The sequence below is a fragment of the Temnothorax nylanderi genome, unplaced genomic scaffold (genome assembly GCF_030848795.1).
Source record: "Temnothorax nylanderi isolate EJ_2023f unplaced genomic scaffold, tnyl_v1.0 TNYL_tig0320_pilon, whole genome shotgun sequence".
Taxonomy (NCBI): domain Eukaryota; kingdom Metazoa; phylum Arthropoda; class Insecta; order Hymenoptera; family Formicidae; genus Temnothorax; species Temnothorax nylanderi.
Genome location: NW_027249382.1, coordinates 110,086 through 137,002, shown reverse-complemented (window position 1 = coordinate 137,002; position 26,917 = coordinate 110,086). Strand labels below are relative to the sequence as shown.

Here is a 26,917-nt window from a genome sequence, read left to right as displayed (position 1 = left end):
GAAAAAATAATACTGCACTATCAACATATATGTTAGAAGATTGAATATTTACATTGCTATTCAGTTAATGTATGTATAAGGAAATAATATTTTAACATTAAGAAAGCAAAGAGAAAAAATGGGAACAGGAAAATCTTTCATAGAGGTAAAAAAGTGACACTGTTTGTATTTAAAGTTACATATATATTCTAAAACTTGAAACGAAAAAAAGGAAAAGAAAGAGATAAAACAAAAGAACAGAGAAAGCGCAACTATATAGAACACACATGAGAACAAGCATTTACGTAATTATCATTCATATTATAATTACGTACGCTATTTAGAAGAAAAGCAGGTTAAAACTTTTAATACACAACAATCTTATTCGTATTATGCTTAGCTTTCTTTGGCAAAAGTAACACTGATTTCTATACAATTGTTTAACAGATGACGGGCAGAAGAAATTGAATGCATTCTTATCGAAGATTTTTAAAATTATGAAAGAGTTAATAAAAACATGTACAGCGATCTTTACAAGTTATTATCAAAAGAACACAAAAAGATTGATAACAGTATATCAGATTCTGTATAAGAGGTAAATTAGGACGTATTTGAATGCATTAATTTGATTTTAAAATATCGAAAGAAATCTAACGTACCCGAAAAAAAACCTTACGTTTTCGGATTGCCTGGGTATAACAAACAAAGGTACAAATATCTCAGAGCTTGCATTTTAATGCGTAAATTCTCAAGCGAATGTAATGCAATTCAGTCTAATACTTTACGTGGTACATTGTTGCGAAAGCATGTTGCAACATACTGTATACAACTAAATCTTAATAATATGGAAGTATCGGATCTTGCCACATTTATGGGGCATTCCGAAAAAATTCACAAGGATCATTATGTGTACAATATGTTGCAACATGCTAATAATCGAAGTAAAGGCTTCATTGGCTAACAGCCGTTAGCAACCAGAGATATATTGCAAATTTCCCAATACCTGGTAGCTGTTCAAGGAAACGACCAACATGCAAGTAGCGAATCTTCAACGGAAAGTAATATAGACGACGAATTATATGACGACCAAGCACAAAAAGATTGCTGACAAATATATTAGATTTTCGAATATAAAATAAACGGCCTAATTAAGAGCCAAGCGCGATAAGTGCTTTGCAAATGTTAATTCTAACTTTTTACATATTTCCTACCTTAGTAAATTACGCGCCGACTAAATTATCAGACTTGCAACACAGCTCCAGTTGGAGTAGCAAAATCCTCTCCCTCCTTACTACTCCAACCGGAGTTGTTGCAAGTCTGACAATTTAGTCGGAGCGCAGTTTACTAAGGTTTAAAATGTGTAAAAATTTAAAAATAACATTTACCGCGCCTGACTCTTAATTAATCTGTTTTTCTTATATTCGTCCATTTCCAATGAAGCCTTTACTTCGATTATTAGCATGTTGCAACATATTGTACACAACTACATTTTATCGAGGTGTCGGATCTTGACGTTTTGTCGCTTATGACGTTATAAACCAAAGATGTGGTGAAACATCAGAAGCCTTATAATATTATTACTCTTTGGTTAACATCAGGGATCCAATATCGAACACTCTCAACCTGCAAAAAGATTGTTCGTTAATTTTAGATTGTAACGTAGTAATATAATATAATTTTATATATATTAAAAATTGTAATATTAGAAGGAATAGTATTAATGTCGAAGATTTGAATATATAACATACAATATGCAAAACGCTCTTTATGTATGTATTATTATCTAGATTTTGATAATGTACATTATTTTGAATTGTGTTATTTTGTTTACTATACAAGCTGCGTTCCGATATTCACTACCAGTACTGAAAATCTATAGTTTATGCCACGTACACTATAGATTTTCAGTACTGGCAGTGAATATTGGAACGCTGCCTGTATAGTAACCAAAATAATACAATTCAAATTAATGTACATTATCAAAATCTAGATAATACATACATAAAGAGCGTTTTGCATATTGTATGTTATATATTCAAATCTTCGACATTAATACTATTCCTTCTAATATTACAATTTTTAATAGCCCCGTTAGAAAATTCAGTTATTTTAGTGATCAGAATTTTTGTTCGACAGCGGAAATTGAGATGGAACGTTCGGTGTTACATTAATGTATAACTAGATGGATAACTGATATTTATTTAGGATGAGAAGATTGTTCGAATTTAAGATAAGTTTTTAACGAAGAAGTGACAGTCTGCTGCGAGAACCGGGTAACCGACCTTGCGCATCAAGCAAGCCGTTTTGAATGCCCGCCGTGGAAGGTACAGTCTTTACTTCGCCACGTGCTGTTAAGCAAGGTGGTGATTTTAATAAACGTTGCGCTACTCGGTTGATGTCATCTTTAAATATTCCATCTGCAAGCATCGTGTTTTTTTATGAATGTTACGGAAGAACCGGATTGTTGTGTTATTAAATTGCAAAGAGCTTTGCAGCTTACTAATAGCTTGCATGAAGTATTCAGGCCGTTTTCTGGTGCCAGTCGCCGGGACCTGTCTACCAATGTCTTCGAATACAACGGGTCGTTGTTCCAGATTCATAAGCAGCATCGACAGCAATTGCTTCTTTGCTCTCTATACAAAGAAAATGATTTTCCAAGATGTAATCATCGATTAAGACAATGATTTAGTAAAAATCAGATTTTAAATTGTATATAATAATTGTATTATGTATATATGTAGTAATTGTTAGTTTCGCGTTATCGCAGTCACCTTTTCTTAATCGTAACGATTAAGAAAAGGTGACTGCGATAACGTAGTCATACACGTTTCGGCTTTCGCAACATCCTCGAAAACATTTTGTCAACTCGGGAAGATTTGTAGCATACAGATGTAAAATTCCAGCCGAACCGCCGCCGCCGGAGGCTGTAGAGATGCACTCGAGATGTACTTTACAATCTACAACGCCGAAATGTCGAGGAAAAAATGACAGCGAATCTCAATCGAGTCTGCGTTTCAACTTCGCGAAATAATAGGTTAGATTACGCATGCAGTTTATAGATACGCCCCGACTTGTTCCTTCCAACTGTTGGTGCATGAAAACAATATGGCCTAGTTTACACCGATCTCTTGATACGCGTATCGAATAGTATATTTGAGCTGATCAGCCAATAATCAAACTAAGTTACTAGTTATTTACTATTTAATACGCGTATCAAGTGATCGGTGTAAACTAGGCCAATTGAACCGGCTTTATTTGCAATGTATAAATTACAAACGTTAAAAAAATTACAAATATATAAATATAAAATAATAATAATTTATTACTGTAAATGTGCTATATTAGTAACAATGTAAAAATTATTACATTATAACATTAAATTAAAACATAAATAATAATAATTATTTATTACACTATAAACGTATAAAGCGTCGTCTACAATGGCAGCAGAAGTATGCAGTAAGACGTAAGCAGTAAGACGTAAGCAGTAAGCTATTGACCAACCACGGTTGATTATTCTTGAATTGTAAAAATCCCATTAGTCAATAACTTAAGCGGGGAGCACACACTTCTGCATAACGCATAATGCGTAAGCATAAGAAAATTGATTGGTCTATTTTCTTATGTGTATGGACCAATCAATTTTTTATGCTTACGCATTATGCGTTATGCAGAAGTGTGTGCTCCCCGCTTTACTGCCTACGTCTAAAGCCTTGTGTACACGATACTAGAAATCGGTCCGAGTTTCGGTTTAAGCCAATCAACTTGCAGCTCTTACAGAAAAGCAGCAGTTTCATTGGCTTAAACCGAAACTCGGACCGATTTCTAGTATCGTGTACACAAGGCTTTAAAACCTTGTGTCCACGATGCTAGAACTGTGTTCGAGTTTCGGTTTAAGCAAATGAAACTGCTACTTTTCTGTAAGAGCTGCAAGTTGATTGGCTTAAACCAAAACTCGGACGCAGTTCTAGCGTCGTGGACACAAGGCTTTACTGTATACTCCTGCTGCCATTGTAGACGGCGCTTAAGGGCCCGGACACACACTTTTTCGTAACAGTAACAATAAAGTTTCGACCAATCGCGTTGCTTGAATCGGGAACGTACGGCTGTATCAAATGACCAAATTCTATATCTGTCCTTGTATAGACAATGATGATAGACAAGGATAGACATGGTTATAGGTTATAATTTCTTCGAAGCTCTCATTTTTATTCCAGGCTTTCAATCTCAATTTCAAAGGTACGTTATTGTTTGTGCACGTCTTCTGAAGAGTGGGAACATTTCATTTCGTACATATTACTTATACAACTGTTTATATTAGAAAATAAGGTAACACCATTTTTACATTTTTTTCAATTATTACTAATTATTTTACATTCCCACTCTTCATTAGTACCTATACTTTACTCCTGTAAAAGGATTTTGCGATCTATAAAGCCGTTTCAAAGAACGAGCTCTGACTGTTTTTGTCGGTATTTAGGATCCCCTTAATTGCGATATAAATTATCTGATATTAGATCAGCTTCGCGTTGTATTTTCTGGATCTAAAACGAGCCAAGTAAACAATTATAGCGTATTCGATTTGTTGACTCGACCCGACTCCGAGTCGAAAAAGTACGATCAAAAGTACGATTTTTGCAGACATCGTGTTTCAAATCGTACTTTTGAACGTACTTTTTCGACTCGGAGTCGGGTCGAGTCAGCAAATCGAATATGCTATTAGATAATTGGAGATTGGAGATTAAAATATTATAGGTATATAATTGGATGGAAAAAGAAGCGAGATCCGAAATGCAAAAGATTTCGACTGTGAAAGAACAAACTTATGGCTTCTGCACACAGGACGCGGAAACGCTTGCCGCGCGGCAAGAAGCGACGCCGTAGCCAATCAACGTGTTGTTTTTCCGTAAGAACCAAAAGTTGATTGGCTAGCGCGTCGCTTCTTGCTGCGCGGCGTGCATTTCGCGCAAGTGTCATTGGCTCTTGAGCCAATAGTGAAACCGCTTCCCTTTCTTCTTCTGTTTCTTCACGCAATCTTCACGTAACGTTTACGCAGCTCGCGCCTGACCATTAGCTCCAGTCCTTGTCCGCCATGAGCAGGAGGTAGTGAGGTGTTCGTGAGTGCGCGTTAGTTTTAGCCTAGTTTTAGAAATATATTTATATAAGTATATATATATATATATACTAGCTGGTTACCCGGGCTTCGCCCCGGAGGACACGCCCTGGAGGACATATGTAATAAGACACACAAATAGGTAATAACGTATATTTACATTTAACGCCAATAGATTTCCGCATCACCCTTGAGGTACTATTGTAAATGCGTTTTTTTTTTTAGTGGTTTCCCCAGTAGGCCTATTCCACTGTAAAGAAATCCGTGCTTTGTTCCCGTATTTAATTACTTTAAATACATTATGACTTTCTTTTTAAAATTCTCCAAAAATATCTACGACTTTTTTTTCTATTTTAAAACTTCTTTGTATACCACATTAGTGGTTCTCCCCTCAGGCGCTAGTATCACAAGACTGTTTGGTGAGCTCACTCTCGAACATGCCACATAGAACTGCCCATGTGAGAAACAGTCCTCACTTAAATCAATTCCTGCTACTTTTAACGACTGCCCCTGAGACTTGTTGATAGTCATCGCAAAACAAACTTTGATAGGGAACTGCAACCTCTTGAACTCAAAAAGATACTCTGATGATATTAGTGGTATGCGTGGTATAAATACCGTCTCTCCCCGTGCACAGCCGGTAAATACTGTGGCCTCGATAACATTTCTGTATAGAGCCTTCACTTGAAGCCTTGTGCCATTGCAAAGTTTTGGCGGATTCAAATTTCTCAACAACATCACTGGTGCTCCCACTTTAAGGAAAAGTTTATGGGCTGGTAAGCCAGGAGGATTCATTGTGTTAAGAAACTCTACTGGGTAGTTAACCGCGTCATCTGTATCTACCACCGAGTCCACAGATCTGTAATTCATTTCTCCTTCTTCGAATGATTTAAGAAGAATGTCATTAATGACACCAGCTTTATCATTCCTAGGGGTCAGAATGGCACGCTCGCTCAGCCAATCCATAGATTTCTCTTTGATATTCGCAATATCAGGGTATATCTTATTAATAAGGCTCTCTAGGGTTTTTACTACTAAACCTAAACTTGCAGGAATAATCACCTTTCCTTCAATCTCAGAATACTCTCCATCTCCAATTTTTAATAATATTTTTGAAAATTGCCCTGCAAAAACATCACCTTTCAAGTGTACCCTCATGTTCTTCCTGATAGAGATTTTCTTAATAAGGGACCACAAATGTGATTTCTTTACACACGCCTTGACTTCGTCTGCTCGAGTTCCCCTTGGTACTACCGGCAAAGTCTGTCTAAAATCTCCAGCAAGCAGCACGGTCACTCCCCCCATTACTCCATCGTTACCCCTAATATCTTTGAGGGTTGTACTCAATGCCTCAAAACCCCCCTTATGTGCCATAGTGTTTTCATCCCAAACAATGAGCTTACAATCGCGTAGTACTTTAGCCATGTTACTTTGTTTTGAAATATTACACAATGGTGTTTCTGTTTGAATTAAATTCAGAGGAAGCTTAAAAGCAGCATGAGCGGTCCTCCCTCCCTCCAACAACGTAGCAGCGATACCTGACGATGCAACAGCCAAGGCAATTCCACGTTCTCTCCTTACCCTCGCCAGAAGTAAATTGATAAGAAAGGTTTTCCCAGTACCACCTGGAGCATCTAAGAAAAATACCTGACCATCTCCTGACTCTACGCTACTAAGAACATGCCGATAGACAACAAATTGCTCATCTGTCAATAAACCCTCGTTATTCGATACCACTTCTTCCAAGGCATTTACATCATAGTTTGTCTCCCTCAAATAGTCTCTGTTCCCCAATACCCCTCCAAATCTTTTTGGCTGAGGCAGACCATACTGTTCCAACTCCTGTCCTCCCAAAGCCATCACTGCGTCCTCAATCATTACCAAGCATCTATTATACACCTCATCTATCATGTTCTGCGCACTACCTTTCAACTCTCTCTCTACCTGTCGCATAATATCCTCTGAGAAGCTGTCTTTATACTTTTCCCAAAGACTCAGAGGTTCAGAAAGTTGGCAGAATGCCAACATCACTGTAAAAAGCTCCCTCAGCTTTAAAGATGAATCACATAATACAGCTTCCTCTAAGGTATTGTCCCATTGCTTGTCATCTTCCAATAAACCTAATGCTTTGCATGTAGACTGGAATGTGGGACAGAGGACACCATTCACAGTCCTCAGATCTAAAAAAGACATTGGACCTCGAATCTCATGTAGCAATAAACGCAGATAATAACACTCAGTATTGTTTGGATGAATGGTATACACTCTTCCCAATACGTGGTCCTTCTTTATTCCTAACCAGCCATCCACATCCTTCCCCCTCTTTCTTCTCTCGAACTTATTATTTTTCCACACATAGTATGAAGGAACCTCATAATACAAGAGAGTTTTTGCAAATTCGTCAGTTTTGCAAAGTTCAAAAAAAGCCAATAGTGTTGTCTGAGGTGGATTATTTATCCTCTCAATTAAGTTTATAGAATTGAAGTACACACGCTGACCATTTTCAAGGTGAACATTGAGATGGAAGACAGAGGGGTACCTCTCATGTATTGGGAACGCCAAAATTCTCCAAACCGCCTCTGAACTACTTATGTACCGCCCATTCTCGTACATCTTCACCTCATTCTTCTCACTCTCCAAGGCAAAAACCGCCTGGTCACTTCCCTTGTTCACGTACTTGCAAATGTACTTAATAGACTTTACAGAATTGCATAATTCCACATTGATATGAGCATTGAAAATACGTAACAATACAGGGTTGTACGGCACCACCCAACGATTGTCCAGTTTTATTCCATTGATTTCTACGGTGTAGCCACCATCAGCTGGAGACCTTCTCCGATACTGTGGATATCCATCACCTCCTGTCTGAGTATCATTTTTAAATATTCGCGGAACGCGTTAACCTCTTGCTGCACCTGCCTTCTTTCATGCAAGGCGAATTGTAGTTTAAGCCCCCGCATGGACCATGAATCATATTGGCTTTAACAATATTGTGTAGAAGAGAATCTTTTAAAGGATCAGGTATTTCCGCACAGATGACTTTGTCGATCATATCCGAGAAGATACGCTGCTCTAACCACAGCAATATATGTATGTGAGGCAGACCTCGCTTTTGCCACTCCACAGAGTACATGTAGCAACACACTTTTCCAAACAGACTACCCTTATTCAATAGAGCCATCATTTTTTTAACCTTAAGATGAAATACCCTAGCTATAATGTCGTGTCGATCGTGAGTTTTTTGCCCAGGCAATAATGCATCTGTTATATCCTTCCACTTTGGATTACAGGTAAAAGTGATAAACAGATCAGGACGACCGTGGTAGCGGACGTATGTCATTGCGTCTTGTGTCCGCTCATACATATAGCGAGGTCCTCCAGTAAAAGATGACGGAAGCACCACCATTTTACCCAGCTGAGAAACGTCAGCATCCTGCCTTCCCACGGCATCCCTCAGGTGAATGTAGCTTTCTGCCCTAAGCTGCGCCTGGTTATTTCTAATATAATTCAACCTTTCTGTCTCTATTTTGGCATACATGTCAACCAGAAACTGACTAAAAAGTGAACGGAAGTACACCAAGTGGTTGACTTCCCCTTCCCTAATCATAATTCGATATGAGTAGAAACTCGCTGCGGAAACTAAATTTTTAAGTTGCAACTTGGTCTGAGGGTCTCGCTGAGGAATGGCAATCGAGTATCCATCCTCGCCACGGCAAAACATGAGCGGGTACTGCAAGGCGTCATACGACCGGTGGACCTCGCTGATGCGTCGCAGTTTGTTATCGTGGCTCTGCAGCACGATGTCTCGTTTGTCGAATTGCTGACCCACAATCACCAGAGCTACCTCATTTACTATTGGTGCGTTAAAGCGACCTCTATGAGCGTCATCTGGTTTTCTGTCTGCATGAATAACAACTTCAAACTTTTTGCAATTTGGAGATACCTTATCTAAAGTGGTTTTCAGGTCCTTTATGTAGCTGTTGACGTCATGTAGCATTCTCTGTAATTCTTTGACTAATACCTGTTTGACATCTGAAAAATTGCTGCATCTTAAACGCACTTCTCTATCATCCTCTCCCACAAAATAAATTTGAAGAAATTGAGCTTCCTGTTCAGGTAATGGCAGCAGACTTCCTACCAAGTGATATACCTGCCCCTGAACTTTAAAAGTCGGTATAAAGCCATCTTGTAGAACCTGCTTACCGCCAAATGATGTCATACTAAAGCAGCCATTGTACTTTCTAATATTGTTCATAAAGTGAACGTGCTCTGGGTGTCTGCCCATTACCAAACTATATAGAGGCTCGGGCAGAGGTTCTAAGGATGCAAGCTGCACCTTTCCATTGTTGCAACACATGCCAGGGGACTCTTCCTTCCATTTAAGAGCATTGCAATATTTACACTTGTGACTCATAGTTCCCAAAGCTATAATGTTCTCTGTCTCATAAGCCACATCTGGATCATATGCCATACCTGAGTGAGCTTTAACCATCCACGGAAGTACTCGCCTTTCTACTCTTCTTCCAGGATTACTTTGTTCATATCGAGACTCTGCCCCTCTGTGCACCTCAGGATTTTTTTGTTGGTACTTAGCCACCGCTCTTCTGTTCACCTCAGGATTTTTTTGTTGATACCTCGCCACCGCTCTTCTGATCACCTCAGGATTTTTTTGTTGGTACCTCGCCACCGCTGCCCTATTCACCTCAGGATTATTCTGTACATATTTTCTTGACGCATTTTTTAGTTGCTTTCTCCTTTTCGCATTGGTATATCTCGTACGACGTTTTCCATGAGCCTTATTAGGAACTGGTATAAATGTAGGCTTTGCGAAATCTGAGTTGGAGTCAGGCTGAGAGAAGGACGATTTATTGTTCTCTTCTTCAGTTTCACTTTGCTCGTACGCATCAAAATGTCCCTTAGAAATATCTTGTGTGAAACGTATTCTCCTAACAGGGTTACCTTCCTCACCGAAACTCTCATAGAGCTCACCATTACGGTAAACCTAAAAAACAAACCCGAAAAGTTGCCCAGCCGCCACCAACTCGCATAAACCACCATAAGTAAAAAGTTTCGACATTTCATCGAGATACTCGCTGGAGTTATTGTAATTGTTCCCCAAGCTGTCGTGAGACATAATTGAAAATTCCTCCCAGTTATCCACCACATGACTCACGATTATTTCACGCACATCCCTCGCCATTAACTGTGTGTTATACATAAGATAGGAGAGGGCCCGGAAAAGGCAGGCTCCATCCCCTATAATGGGGACAATAGTGTGAGGTACCATCTCCCCATTAACATTTAAAAAATCAATTGCCATCCCGACTTAATAAAAAGTGACAAAGCGCTCTCAAAAATTAAATTATTTTTCCTTAAATTTAGTTATAAACTATATTTAACGGCAGAAAAAGGGTCAATAAATCTAAACCTAATTAGAAACTAACTAATTACCTGATTAACTGCAAATACGAAATTAACGTAAAAGATACTTTACAGTTTTCTCCTTCTCTCTCTTTCTCTTCTCCCTCTCTCTCTCTCTCTCTCTCTCTCTCTCTCTCTCATCTCTCTCTCTCTCTCTCTCTCTCTCTCTCTCTCTCTCTCTCTCTCTCTCTCTCTCTCTCTCTCCTCTCTCTCTCTCTCTCTCCTCTCTCTCTCTCTCTCCTCTCTCTCTCTCTCTCTCTCTCTTTCTATCTCTATCTAAATTAAACAAATAACAATTATTAAAACATAATAATTTAAGAAATGTAAATATTATGTTAAGCTATAACAACAATTCAAGTAAGTTAATGAATTAAATATAGTATATTGAAACATAATAATTAAAAGAATAGAAATTAACAAATTAATTTATATATATATGTAGATATATATATCAAATTTCACTGTTTAAAATAATGCAGATAATAATTTATGATTTATTTAAAATAAATCTCGAGAAATATATTCAGAACAGAATAAAATAATGTTTTATTCTTTCTTATAATGTGCAAATATCTTTCTTTTTCTTAAGAAACAGAAAGACAGAAAGTCAATAAGGTATAATGAAATAAATATACCTTTTTTTTGTCTCTAAATTCAACCTGATATCTCAAAATTTGCGAAAATTAAGGCAATTACATACATTTTTTTAAACAAAAATCAAAAACTCTCTCTCTTTCTCTCTCTCTTCTCTTTCTTATAATGTGTGAATATCCTTCTTTTCCTTAAGATATGTGTTGCAATAAAATTTATAATAGCAATATTTCTAATTCTATTCTCTTTATTTCTTTCTTATAATGTACGAATATCCTTCTTTTTCATGAGAAACGAAACAAAATTTGCGAAAATTAGAGCAACTCTCTCTTTCTTTTTCTTAAGAAATGGAAAGACAGGTAACGTACATTTTTTTTCAATGTATATATTGCGTAATATACGTATTGCAATAAAATTTATAATAGCAATATTTCTAATTCTATTCTCTTTATTTCTTTCTTATAATATGCGAATATCCTTCTTTTTCATGAGAAATGAAACAAAATTTGCGAAAATTAGAGCAATTACGTACATTTTCATTTTTTTAAACCAAAATCGAAAACTCTCTCTCTCTCTCTCTCTCTCTCTTTTTCTCTTTCTTATAATGTGTGAATATCTTTCTTTTTCTTAAGAAATGGAAAAACAGGTAACGTACATTTTTTTTTCAATGTATATATTACGCAATATATGTATTGTTTTAAACAAAAATCGAAACTCTCTCTCTCTCTTTTCTCTTTCTTATAATGTGTGAATATCCTTCTTTTTCATAAAAAACGATAATCAATAGTATAATATCATAATGAAAATAAAAAGAAAATTAATATTTAAGATACATACCTTTCTTCTTCTTGGTCTTCCTCTCTCTCTCTCTCTCAGTCTCTCTCTTCTCCTTTCTCTCGTCTCTTTCCTTCTCTTCTCTCTCTTCCCCTCTCCTCTCTCTCTCCTCTTCTTATGATGTGCAAATATCCTTCTTTTTCTTAAGAAACGGAAAGACAGAAAGTCAATTATTGAAATAAAAAGAAAATAAAACAAAGAGACAGGTCACGTAAATGAAATAAAAAAAAAATTAATATGTGAATATCCTTCTTTTTCTTAAGAAATGGAAAGACAGGTAACGTACATTTTTTTCAATGTATATATTGCGTAATATACGTGTTGCAATAAAATTTATAATAGCAATATTTCTAATTCTATTCTCTTTATTTCTTTCTTATAATGTGCGAATATCTTTCTTTTTCATGAGAAATGAAACAAAATTTGCGAAAATTAGGGCAATTACGTACATTTTCATTTTTTTAAACCAAAATCGAAAACTCTCTCTCTCTCTCTTTTCTCTTTCTTATAATGTGTGAATATCCTTCTTTTTTTTAAGAAATAGAAAGACAGGTAACGTACATTTTTTTTTCAATATATATATTGCGCAATATATGTGTTGTTTTAAACAAAAATCGAAAACTCTCTCTCTCTCTCTTTTCTCTTTCTTATAATGTATGAATATCCTTCTTTTTCATAAAAAACAATAATCAATAATATAATATCATAATAAAATAAAAAAGAAATTAATATTTAAGTTAAACTTATAAGGCTCTCGTGATTAAATCAATTAAAGGGAAAGAGGCAATATGAGCCGGCGCGGTAAATAGGGCGCAATGTATTGACGATTAAGAAATATATATACAACTTGCGCACTATTTACCGCGCCGGCTCATATTGCCTCTTTCCCTTTAATTGATTTAATATTTAAGATACATACCTTTCTTCTTTGTCTCTTTTTCTCTCTCTCTCTCTCTCTCTCTCTCTCTCTCTCTCTCTCTCTCTCCTCTCTCTCTCTCTCTCTTCTTCTCTCTCTCTCTCTCTTCCACTTCTCTCTCTCTTCCTCTCTCTCTTTCTTTCTTATGATGTGCGAATATCCTTCTTTTTCTTAAGAAACGGAAAGACAGAAAGTCAATATTGAAATATAAAAGGAAATAAAACAAAGAGACAGGTCACGTAAATGAAATAAAAAGGAAATTAATATTTAAGATACATACCTTTTTTCTTTGTATATATATATCTCTCTCTCTCTCCGCTCTCTTTCTTTCTTTCTTATAATATGCGAATATCCTCTTAATGACTTTTCTCTTTCTTATAATGTGCGAATATTTTCTTAATTGCTCGTGACAGTCACGAATTGAAGTGACTGATTTATCAGTTTTGACATATCATATGTGAAAGCAGCAACTTCATAACATAATTCACTTAAAATTGCTCGACCTATGAACGATATCATTTGTTAATTTTTTAAATTTATATATATTTTTTTAATTTATATTTATTTCACATATGATATACAATTCTTTGAGATTCAGTCAATTATTCCCCAAAAATTGTAAAAATTTCTGATACCGGTTTCCAAAAAACTCGAAAAAGAGATTGAATTTTGAATATGAGAAGCCAATTAGCTTGAAACTTGGTGACATTTATGAGTATATGTTCGGCTCGAATCCCTCTCTCCCTCTCTCTCTCTCTCTCTCTCTCTCTCTCTCTCTCTCTCTCTCTCTCTCTCTCTCTCTCTCTCTCTCTCTCTCTCTCTCTCTCTCTCTCTCTCTCTCTCTCTCTCTCTCTCTCCTCCCTCTCTCTCACTCTCTCTCCCTCTCTTGCTCTCCCTCTCCCTCTCCCTCTCCCTCTCCCTCTCCCTCTCCCTCTATAATTCTTTGAGATTCGGTCAATTATTTCCCGAAAAATTAGAAAAATTAGAAAAATTAGAACAACCGGTTTCCAAAAAATCGATAACAAAAAACTATACACATAGTGACACTCCCCGGAAAATTCTACCCCTATTTCATATACTTTCGGTAAAAATTCGGTTCAGGGGTTTGAGATTCGGTCAATTATTTCCCGAAAAATTAGAAAAATTAGAAAAACCGGTTTCCAGAAAATTGATAATGAAAAACTATACACATAGTGGCACTCCCCGGAAAATTCTACCCCTATTTCATATACTTTCGGTAAAAATTCGATTCAGGGGTTTGAGATTCGGTCAATTATTTCTCGAAAAATTAGAAAAATTAAAAAAACCGGTTTACAGAAAATCGGTAACGAAAAACTATACACATAGTGGCACTCCCCGGAAAATTCTACCCCTATTTCATATACTTTTGGTAAAAATTCGATTCAGGGGTTCGGGCTGGGCGTTGATGAGTGAATGAATGAGTCAGGACATCTTCCTTTATATATATAGATAGAAATATATTTTATCGTATATATATAATTTATATTAATTTTTGTATGAAATATTTCGTTCCGTGCAAAATAAAATAATTGAAATAATAAAATAATAATGTATAATAACTATGATCGACTATGATCCAGCTTTCTTGGTAAGAGAAAAATAAGGCATCCCTCGTTTGTCACGTTTACTTTATAAAATGTATTTTCATACCTTGTCACTTTGGCTTCTGTTTTAACCGATCAATGTTGAAGTCTATTAAAATTGAATGTTTCGCATAATTTAAGTGAATGTCTCGTATGTCTGATGGAAATTTGTCGAAAGCGCAGAGATTAAACAAAATCATCAGTAATCAGTAATATAAATATTAAGATATAAACTCGTTTCTACAAGGTGGCAGTGTCTCATAAACCTGATCTCGTATGTAACCCCATACAAAAAAATCCATAGGTGTTAGAGGTCAGGAGAGCGTGGGGGCCATTCATGCAGAGTGCTATGGATGCCTATCCATCTGTTAGGAAATCTTTGATTTAGTATATTACGAGCGAGAAGGGATGTATGAGCAGGATGGCCATCTTGTTGAAAGATAATATTTGGTAATACAGCCAATGGAACATCTTCTAATAAATTAGGTAATGTTTCCTCCAGGAAAGCGGAATAAACTTCTGCTGTGACGTTAATATTTTCCGGAAAGAAATACGGCCCGATAACTTGATTATCTAAAATTCCCATCCAGACATTAATATGGAATTGGCCCTGGATGTGTGTTTCCTTTCGGCAATGAGGATTTTCCTCCGCATAATGATGTTCATTATGTCTGTTTATGTCTGATAATGGAGCGTATTAATTGTTATTAATTTTTTATTAACCATTTATTCTCTAGCGGTCGACAGCAAAGAGCGATTTTCTCCAAATTTTTAGGGAATCACGTTCTTGCGATAACAAAACAATTCAGCAAGTATTTGCGACAAGACGAGAGAATCGTTCTTTGCTATCGGTCGCTGCAGAATAAATTATTAATAAAAATATAATAACAATTAAAAGAAACCGCGTCTTGTCGTAGATACTTGCTGAATTGTTTTGTTATCACAAGAACGTAATTCCCTAAAAATTTGGAGAGAATCCTTCTTTGCTATCGACCGCGAGAGAATAAATGGTTAATAAAAAATTAATAACAATTAATACGCTCCATTATCAGACATAAACAGACATAATGAACATCATTATGCGGAGGAAAATCCTCATTGCCGAAAGGAAACACACATCCAGGGCCAATTCCATATTAATGTCTGGATGGGAATTTTAGATAATCAAGTTATCGGGCCGTATTTCTTTCCGGAAAATATTAACGTCACAGCAGAAGTTTATTCCGCTTTCCTGGAGGAAACATTACCTAATTTATTAGAAGATGTTCCATTGGCTGTATTACCAAATATTATCTTTCAACAAGATGGCCATCCTGCTCATACATCCCTTCTCGCTCGTAATATACTAAATCAAAGATTTCCTAACAGATGGATAGGCATCCATAGCACTCTGCATGAATGGCCCCTACGCTCTCCTGACCTCTAACACCTATGGATTTTTTTGTATGGGGTTACATACGAGATCAGGTTTATGAGACACTGCCACCTTGTAGAAACGAGTTTATATCTTAATATTTATATTACTGATTACTGATGATTTTTGTTTAATCTCTGCGCTTTCGACAAATTTCCATCAGACATACGAGACATTCACTTAAATTATGCGAAACATTCAATTTTAATAGACTTCAACATTGATCGGTTAAAACAGAAGCCAAAGTGACAAGGTATGAAAATACATTTTATAAAGTAAACGTGACAAACGAGGGATGCCTTATTTTTCTCTTACCAAGAAAGCTGGATCATAGTCGATCATAGTTATTATACATTATTATTTTATTATTTCAATTATTTTATTTTGCACGGAACGAAATATTTCATACAAAAATTAATATAAATTATATATATACGATATATATATATATATATATATATATATATATATATAAATAATCTGAAATAAATGTTATTAGGCACAAGATCCGCTGATAACCGTTTCCATCGTTATTTATAACGATAAAAACGATTATCAGCGGATCTTATGTCTAACAACATTTATTTCAGAATATTAATATTTCATCATTAACATTAATAATTAATTCAATATACTGATGCTAATAAGCATCTTTATGTAAATAATGCTACTGAATCTCATATAAATCTACAAGAAATTTATTACTGAAAAGTATTCATTAAATATTATGATAATTTGCCTTATATAAACTATTCATTAGCATTATATTTAAAATGTATATTTTATACTAATAAACCTCTTGTTTATGAGATTAAGATTAAGATTTTTAAGATGCAGCAGCATCATTTATATAAAGAATTATATAATGCTCATTAGTATTGATATATTAAATTGATTATCAATTTAATGATAAATTATTTATTAATTAAACAAAATGAATATTGTAAGATTTGTTAATGGTAATTTCTGCCATTATTTAAACTTACATTGAATGAAATTTATTAGCCGACTTATAATTTAAATTTGCACACATATGTTAATTGCTGACTTTTGTCCTGTGCATAAACATTGTGTGCAAAAAATAATTTAAGTAATAAAATTATAATATATAATGATTATGATGGTCTATGGTACGAGCTTTTTTCGTAAGAGAGAAGATGTCTTTCGTTTTCTTAATAAAATTTATTTCATAACCTGTATTGTCATCTCGACTTCTGTTTTAACGTTACTGCCACGGAAATCCGTCACAATTGTATTGCAACTTCGGGCGCTAAAAAGTTCATTTTATTGTAAAAAAGATATGCGAGTGATTATAGGTGATGCACCGAAGTCAACGCAATTGTGAACGACCATGCGCGCCTGCTCGAATGGGCAACCCGCCGTACCGCTCTGTATCGTCTTGATACACCCTGTAGATGGCGTTGGCATAGAAGGATAGCATATGGATATACAAACTTGTCCATTTTGGGATATTCCTACAGTGTCCACACATGTATATCCTGTGGATATCTTTATAAGGTCCATGGACATCTCGACAAGAAATGGACATAAAACGGACATTCATAGGATATCTTGTGCTGTCTGGGCTTCGTGGATCGACGTGATTCGTCCTTCGTGAGGCAACGACCTCCGCCGAGGGTCTCCTATCGGGACGAGGGATGATCGATATCGATCCGCGCTCTCTTCTGTTTTTGCCGTGCTAAGGAGAAAGTCGAGCCGGCCGTTCGTGGCAATTATATTATCGGGAGTGCCGAAAGTAATTGCGCGAAGGCCGCATAGTTTCATCGCAAACCGCACCCGCTCGATTGGTCGCCGGGTGAAACATCTCAGATAGCTTTTCCGTTCATGTGAACGGAGAGTGAGCCGGTTTTCGTCGCGCGTAATACGACGGGACGACGCACACAGACGGATCACGTGATCACCGCGTGCGGTAGCGTGATCCTTGGCGAAAGACCCGTGTCGACGGCGAAGCCGTCACACGACGCGAATCCGGTTTTCGCGAGTGCCTCTATCTCGAGCGTCGCGATCACCGAGCGTGAGAGTTGTCGATCATTTCTCATAAAATCAACGCCGGGAGTTCGATCCCGATATTGACCCCGCTCGCGGCCATCTTGTCGTGCCGCGCCGTACATTGTGAACGCGGCTCTACCGCGCCTCGTACCTCTGTGATTTAGTGTAACATTCGTGCCCGCTATCGCGTCCCCGAGTAACCAAAGTGAGCCTGAGCCTCTCGCACGTCTCCATGTTCGCGCCGTTCGCGGTCGCTCATCTGCTTCGCGAGCAAGATATCCGTCGGTCGCGGGCAAGATCTCCGATTGCGGGGGCGGTCATTCATCGCTCTTCAAGATCTCCGTTTCGCGAGCCACGCAGAGAGACCGAGCGACTCAAGATTTCCGACCGACATTTCCGCGAAGGCTCAGCCCGCTCGGGTGCGCGAGCAGCGCGAGAGTGCGAGAACTGTGTATAAAACTGTAAAATAAATTGTGCTTGTCAATCAAATCACAAAATTATATTACTTAACTTAACTCAAGTGACATATATTTCAAAAAAAGATATAAAATCTTTAATTTCTTCTACACAAAATTATATTACCTAACTCAACTCAAGTGACATGTATTTCAAAAAAAGATATAAAATCTTTAATTTCTTCTTCACACAATTATATTACCTAACTTAACTCAAGTGACATGTATTTCAAAAAAAGATGTGAAACCTTTAAATTAAATTACGCCAATTGCAAAGAGAACATGTGTATTGCTTTGAAAAATAATTGTTGTGCAACTACTTAAAAAAAATAAAACCCAAGTGGTATCTTTGTGTTCCTATTCAAGGGTCTTCCTATTCCAACCCAAGTGGTAATAGCTTCTTAATTCTCTTTAACAAATTTTTAATATTACAAAGAATTATTTTAATTACAAAGAATTAAAGAAGTAACAGTACAAAATAAAAATATTTAATTATAACAAAATAAATAAATTTTTCTTGTAAAAAAAACTTGGCGCTGCTTTTTTACTCCTGTCGCATTCTTCCCTAAATTATGTTTATTGTTTTTTATTCAATCAAAAATTTAGTACTAATGTTTAAATTTTAATGTTTAAATTTTAAAGTCTAGCAGCGCCAAGTTTTTTTTACAAGAAAAATTTATTTATTTTGTTATAATTCTCCCGACTGCTGCCAACCTTCGGTTGGCGAAGACGAGGGAGTATGCGTTTCACTGGGGCCGAACCTTTGTTACCTTAGTTCTCGATAACTACAACATACTATGATATGTGCTTCCGTATATAAGTTTCTTATTGATCAAGCAAGGTTTATAGCTTATAATTATCATTAATCGTTGTGTTAAATAAAAAGCGAAAAAACGATATATTACATTTATACGTTCTCTTATTGGCTATCGACTGAGTTACAGAGGAAATTGATTAACCAATGACATGCATCCGCATGGGGAATTTTAGTGATTTCCAGTTACCTCTATTGAGCTCCGGCAGAACGTACAGCTGTTCTGTTCATTGCTGCACGCTCATTGGATATCGCTCGTCGTGCACGATGTTATCGCGCGCGCTGGTCTGCTCTATTGCTCACATGTCATATTTGGCCGGTAGTTAGAGGTTAAGTTTGTTTATACAGGTTTAATCTTTACAAAATTAAATAAAAATATAATAAATAGTGTGATAAACAGTAATACACTGCCTAATACAAGTTTGTTTATCGAATCATTTCCTTGGAAATACCATGTGGTATCAAGTATCTTATATGTGTGTATACATACAGGGTGTCAAGTAATAAGCGGATCACTGCTCGTGATGCCCGTGATGGGCAGTTAAAGCGGGTAAAACTGAATCGAAAAGTCTTTTACTGTTTTGTAAGTATTTCAATAATTAATAAGAAAATAATTAATAAAGATACGCAAATCAAGATGCGTTCGTGCGATTCGACGAGAAGGAGCAGCCCAATGTTTACGTTGCTAGGCCGCGGCGAGATATTGGGAGGAACGCTATGTTTATAACAAAAATTATTAACTATACATGAGTGACACTCATTGTCGTTATTGTTTATAAAGCACTCCTCTCATAATATTTCGCTATGCACATAGTAACGTAAACGTTGGGCTGCTCCTTCTCGTCAAATCGTGTGGATGCACACTGATTAATTCTCTTATCTTTATTAATTAATTTCTCATTAATTATTGAGAAACTTACAGTACGATAAAGGACGTTTAATTTGATTCAGTTTAATTCGCTCTTTCTGTCCACGAGAAGTGGCCCGCTTATTACCTAACACCCTGCATATACATGTTTATATAATTGTAAATTTAAATTTATTATATATAAATAAAAATCATTAAAAATGCCAAAAAGATAGAGAAAATTACTTGTCATAATTAATCTCATATACTATTGTGTATAAGATTTAGATTATGCCTATAGTGCCTACATTTTCAACTATTTATATATTATAAAATATACTTCTGCATAGCATAGAAATATATATATTGCTTTTAAAAGTATAAAATAAATAAATAATTAAAATCTTGCAACTGCAGCAAAAAGATTGTAAACAAAAATTATAATAAAATTAAAAAAATGAAAACTTAAAAATTAATCAGTAAAAAAACAGATTAAAAAAACTAAAAATTAAAGAATTAAAAAATTTAATAAAAACAAAAATTATAATAATAGAAAACAAAATACAAAAAACAAGAACTTAGAAATTAATTGGTAAAGAGTTAGTTTAAAAAAAAATAGACTCCCGACTGCTGCCTAAAGTAAGTTAAATAATAATAAAAAACCAAAAATTTTAAAAAGTTAAAAACAAAAACTTATATAAAAAAATTAAATTAAAAAATTGTTTTTAAAAAAAAAAAGACTCCCGACTGCTGCCTAAACTAGGTTAAATTAAATGCAGAAAATAAAAATTAATAAATAAAAACAAACTTATAAAAAAATAAATTTAATAACTAAAATTTAAAATAAAATGTAAAAACAAAAACATACAAAAAAATTTAAAAACAAAAATTTATACAAAAATAAATTTAACTAAAAACAAGTTTAAAAAGTTTAAAATAATTTTAAAAAATTTAAAAACAAAAACTTTACCAACAAAAACAGGTTTAAAAAGTTTAAAATAATAAAAAAAATTTAAAAACAAAAACTTATACAAAAATAAATTTAACCAAAAACAGGTTTAAAAAGTTTAAATAATAAAAACAAGTCTTAAAAATTAATTGGTATATAAGACAGGTTTATTTGGTAATAAAAATGTAATACACATATAATAATAAGTACAAAGTACAAAATTAAAAACTTCTAAAAATTTAAAATAATATTAATTATAAAATATTAAGACAATTGACACATTATTAGGAAATATTATCTAATAACAAATATGATTGAAAATATATACAAATACTTGATTACTTACTACAATTTATTCTTCTTATTATTATATTAGGCATTACAGATATAATTATTAATTGCATATTTTAAAAAAGCAGTCGGGAGACGCCACGCCAAATTTTATACTTAATATTTCAACATATATTTTTGCTTCTCTTTTTCTGTACGCAGTTAAACAACTTAAATACAGAATTTTCTTTGACATCTAAAACGTGATTGAGAAACACTTGGCATGGCGTCTCCCGACTGCTTTTTTAAAATATGCAATTAATAATTATATCTGTAATGCCTAATATAATAATAAGAAGAATAAATTGTAGTAAGTAATCAAGTATTTGTATATATTTTCAATCATATTTGTTATTAGATAATATTTCCTAATAATGTGTCAATTGTCTTAATATTCTATAATTAATATTATTTTAAATTTTTAGAAGTTTTTAATTTTGTACTTTGTACTTATTATTATATGTGTATTACATTTTTATTACCAAATAAACCTGTCTTATATACCAATTAATTTTTAAGACTTGTTGTTTTTATTATTTAAACTTTTTAAACCTGTTTTTGATTAAATTTATTTTTGTATAAGTTTTTGTTTTTAAATTTTTTTTATTATTTTAAACTTTTTAAACCTGTTTTTGTTGGTAAAGTTTTTGTTTTTAAATTTTTTAAAACTATTATTTTAAACTTTTTAAACTTGTTTTTAGTTAAATTTATTTTTGTATAAATTTTTGTTTTTAAATTTTTTTGTATGTTTTTGTTTTTACATTTTATTTTAAATTTTAGTTATTAAATTTATTTTTTTATAAGTTTGTTTTTATTTATTAATTTTTATTTTCTGCATTTAATTTAACCTAGTTTAGGCAGCAGTCGGGAGTCTTTTTTTTTTAAAAAACAATTTTTTAATTTAATTTTTTTATATAAGTTTTTGTTTTTAACTTTTTAAAATTTTTGGTTTTTTATTATTATTTAACTTACTTTAGGCAGCAGTCGGGAGTCTATTTTTTTTTAAACTAACTCTTTACCAATTAATTTCTAAGTTCTTGTTTTTTGTATTTTGTTTTCTATTATTATAATTTTTGTTTTTATTAAATTTTTTAATTCTTTAATTTTTAGTTTTTTTAATCTGTATTTTTACTGATTAATTTTTAAGTTTTTATTTTTTTAATTTTATTATAATTTTTGTTTACAATCTTTTTGCTGCAGTTGCAAGATTTTAATTATTTATTTATTAAATATTTTTATTTTGTACTGTTACTTTTTTAATTCTTTGTAATTAAAATAATTTTTTGTAATATTAAAAATTTGTTAAAGAGAATTAAGAAGCTATTACCACTTGGGTTGGAATAGGAAGACCCTTGAATAGGAACACAAAAATACCACTTGGGTTTTATTTTTTTTAAGTAGTTGCACAACAATTATCTTTCAAAGCAATATACATATTCTCTTTGCAATTGGCGTAATTTAATTTAAAGATTTCATATCTTTTTTTGAAATACATGTTACTTGAGTTAAGTTAGGTAATATAATTTTGTGAAGAAGAAATTAAAGATTTTATATCTTTTTTTGAAATACATGTCACTTAAGTTGAGTTAGGTAATATAATTTTGTGAAGAAGAAATTGCACAACAATTATCTTTCAAAGCAATATACATATTCTCTTTGCAATTGGCGTAATTTAATTTAAAGATTTCATATCTTTTTTTGAAATACATGTCACTTGAGTTAAGTTAGGTAATATAATTTTGTGAAGAAGAAATTAAAGATTTTATATCTTTTTTTGAAATACATGTCACTTGAGTTGAGTTAGGTAATATAATTTTGTGAAGAAGAAATTAAAGATTTTATATCTTTTTTTGAAATATATGTCACTTGAGTTAAGTTAAATAATATAATTTTGTGAAAAAAAAATAAAGCTACCACTTAGGTTGGATTTTTGAATTTACAAAATACATTGCGCGTACTTGGCGCCTTTTTTTACCTTTTTTGAAAAAGGTAATTTTGTACTGATATCACCCATTTTGTAGTGTTAATAAAGATCTGCAAAAAATTTTCATTTTTCATTTTTTAATTATTCACGAAATTAGCAATAACAACTAATTAAATTTTTATTAAATTAGCAAATTAATAATTAGTTACAAAAAATTACTATTTACATAAAAATTAATAATATTTAAGTAAAAGTAAATTATATATTTCTCACAAAAATTAAAGAAACACTAAAATCTTTAAAAATAGGCAAAATTCAAGCAGCTGTAACTTTGTTATAAATGAACAAAATTTAAATTTAAAGCTTAAAACCTGAATTTTTACATTATTTTCATCCATTTGTATCATATCTACATGTTATTTAAAAAAAATTGGCAATTATACCGTTCAATAGAACAAAGTTTCAGCTTTAAGAATCTATTTTTTGAATTGCGATACGATGATTTCTAAGGGAATTATGAGCAATCAAAGTCAAAATCCTCATTTCTTATTCAATCCGCGATAAATCAGTAACAAAAAATCGTAGAAACATTTTTAAAAAAAGATTTTGCAAGGTGGTCGGCGCTCGCCTGTATATAGTCGTTAGATTCCGTATTATTAAGTTGTATATAGTAGATGTTAGCTTTCGTAGGATTAAGTTGCATATGAGCATTGATCGCTTAACCGTATTAAATCAAACGGGTACTACGGCAAATAGTACCATCGACACAATCGAGCATGGGCTCGATGACTCGCGCGAAACGTTGGCGGACCGCGGTAAATACTCGCGCGACTCACCCGACTCGTGCTGCCCGCCTGCGGGTGGCCCGCCTAATTATTTGGACTTGGTACTCGCTCGCGCCGTACTTCGCAGGTGCGCGAGCCGAAGAGTGCCGGAGCAGAATTTATTCGCCATTAGAACGTGAACTCGTCAACACATTTTTTTCGGAGCACGAAGAGTCGACTCACTGCCAGATCGTGCCTCGCTTGCGTGTTCCTTGCCTACACCGCTTGCCTGCATATCTTGTGTCTTGCCTGCTTTCCTACCTCTGCTCGCGTGGATATCGTGCCTTGCCTGCTTGCTAATCTGCCCGCTTTCGCGCCTACTCCGGAGGACGTGCTAGAAGGAAGGACGAGAGAGAGAGAGAAACGAGAGAACACCATCCACGTGGGCAATGGGCAACGAACGGTGAGTCGCATGCTTTGTATCGCTTTTGCTTGCATATCTCGTTGCATTCGTGAGGGAACGGTCCCTCTGGTCCTTCGAATATTCATAGACCGATCGCGAATCCGGGGCGACTGACACCCCCCCGAGCATTGGTCCTTCGAGCCGGATCTTTTCCTTCTCGCGTTAGAAACTCCGCCGACCTTTCGCGCGAATCGCAAAACATCGCCTAATCATTGTAAATCGTCTCGTCGTATCGATTAATCAGCGCGTGCAATTGTTCGCTTGCGCGCGTGCCATTAGTCGACCACTTTCGCTATCGTATCGGGTGATCGGCGCGTGCACGTTCCTCCCGCGTGATCTCTCTCGTCTTTCGTCGCATCGGCACGTCGTGACGAAGATATCCGCGTAATTGTCTATTTCGCTTGAGCCCGTGCTATTACTCGACCATTTTCGCTAGTCTCATCGATCGTTATAGATCTCGCATTGTCCGTCGGGATATTACGAGTAATCGGCGTGCGTCCTCCGCGTGACTCTCTCGTCCTTCGTCGCACTCGGCACGTCGTGACGAAGATATCCGCGTAATTGTATCTCGTTCGCGCGCACGCCATTACCTCGATCCTTCGCGCTAACCGCTGCATACTCGTTGCAGCCCTCTTACAATTAGGAGCATGGAATAATCGGTGCGTGCACGCTCGCCCCACGTGATATCTCTCGTCCGTCGTCGCACTTGGCACGTTGCGACAAAGATATCCGTGCAACTGTATTTTCCGGCGCGTGCCATTATTCAAGCTCTGCGGCGTAACTCTGCATAATCGTTGCAGATTTCGCAGTAAAAAATTAATTGCGAAAGGCGATCAAATATTCGATAATATTCCATCGCCGTCAATCTTTCGTTCCGAACTCGAGTCGTCCGCCCGCCCTCGACCTTGGCGAGCGGCGCGGTGCTTTCGCTCATTGTTCGGTTGTTTTGGTCTCCGCATTCCAAAGCGAGACATACTTCGTACGTTGTTGTGCTGGCTGCCATCCCCTGGCTTATATTCGACTCTCGAATTCGTCGTTTCCTTCGCACGTTTGTGTATTGTATTTCGCTAACGGCCGACGAGCATAACACTATTTGTGCCGCGCGTTTCACGAACGGCCTTCAACTCAAGACATTAAATATCGTACTTCGATTTCAAAATGAATCGAGGCTGCAAATCGCGACGCGAACTGTGCATGCGGCGGATGCAGGAAATACATAAATATTTGGTGCTCGCGGTGGACAACGTGGCTCTGAGACCAACCTTTCTCGTTCGTTATCCGACGGTAGCCCAATTAGTTCGGGATTTTGAGGAGGCCCACCTCCAAGTAATACAAGACGCGACGAATGAGGAATTCGCCATCGAAGACGCGATACGTGACGATTTCGACCAGATGCGTTTCGCGGTAATAGGGCGATACGAAAGCTTCGTTCCCGCGCGGGGGACCGACGAGTCCTCGCGGGGCGCGCCGCAAATGCATCACTCCGCAATCAGATTGCCGAAGATCGCCCTCGATGAATTCAAAGGTCATCTTGGCCAATGGCCATCGTTCATCGCGCTGTACAACAAGGCGATCCACGAAAATCGCAGCGTGTCCGCTATCGAGAAGTATCAGTACTTGTTGGCCTCGCTATCGGGGGAGGCTCTCGGCATCGTAAGAAACTTGCCGCTGACCGCGGAAAATTACGAGATCGCGTATGATGCGCTTCGAGAACGCTATCAGAACAAACGCCAATTAGCAACGCAGTACTGGCGTTCGTTTGTACACGCTAAGCCTTTAGTTGCGGATTCCGCCGAATCCCTCCGCGCGTTATTGGACGTGTTCACCGAGAACACGCGCGCCCTGAGTATGCTGGATTGTCCGGTGGAGGCGTAGGACTTTATGCTGCTAAATCATTTATTAGAGAAGCTCACTCCTACGCTACGGGAGAAGTTCGAAGCGGCCCACATGACCGTGGAATCGCCGCGGTACGATCAATTAACGGAATTTCTAGCGGGATACTGTACGGTTCTCGCGTCGGCATCAAACTCTTCGGCACAGTCGAGTAAATCACAACCTCAGCTGTCAAAGAAGGCCGCGTCGAGCACCACCTCGCTCGTCGTCCAAAACGCCGCGTGTCCTAAGTGCACGGAGCAGCATTTGCTGACTAAGTGCCCCGTTTTCCTGCAGCTCTCGGTCCGGGAGCGGTACAACTTTGCTCGTAAACAGGGACTCTGTTTAAATTGCCTCCGCGCGGGACATAACTTGAGGAATTGCTCTAGCACTTTTACCTGCCGGTCTTGTCAGGCAAAGCACCATTCTCTCCTGCATTTCGAGCAGGCTAGCGCCCCGGCTCTTGCGACCGCTCCGGAGGTCACTCCGGCCGTCGACGCCGCGGCGCCGGTGAATACAGGCGGAAACTAGCCGATCACATTACATCGAGGCATTGGCGCGTGCCCTTCGCCACGCGTGATGTCTCTCGCCCGTTCGTCGCATGGGCACGTTCG

At 36.0% G+C, this 26,917-nt stretch overlaps 2 protein-coding genes across 2 annotated transcripts; both read right to left on the bottom strand.

Moving 5' to 3' along the window:
• Nucleotides 1-144: 144 nt before the first annotated feature.
• Nucleotides 145-2,990, bottom strand: LOC139781180 (mitochondrial-processing peptidase subunit alpha-like). Its single transcript, XM_071720015.1, has 4 exons — nt 2,804-2,990; nt 2,480-2,612; nt 2,262-2,396; nt 145-1,602 (listed from the first exon to the last, which is right to left on the bottom strand). The coding sequence occupies exons 1-4, from the start codon at nt 2,834-2,836 to the stop codon at nt 1,598-1,600; spliced, it is 306 nt and encodes a 101-aa protein (XP_071576116.1). The 5' UTR covers nt 2,837-2,990; the 3' UTR covers nt 145-1,597.
• Nucleotides 2,991-5,440: 2,450 nt separating this feature from the next.
• Nucleotides 5,441-25,434, bottom strand: LOC139781168 (uncharacterized). Its single transcript, XM_071720005.1, has 4 exons — nt 25,408-25,434; nt 8,015-10,097; nt 7,726-7,956; nt 5,441-7,272 (listed from the first exon to the last, which is right to left on the bottom strand). Exons 1-4 carry the CDS (start codon nt 25,432-25,434, stop codon nt 5,441-5,443), a joined length of 4,173 nt encoding a protein of 1,390 aa, XP_071576106.1.
• Between the last annotated feature and the right edge of the window lie 1,483 nt (nt 25,435-26,917).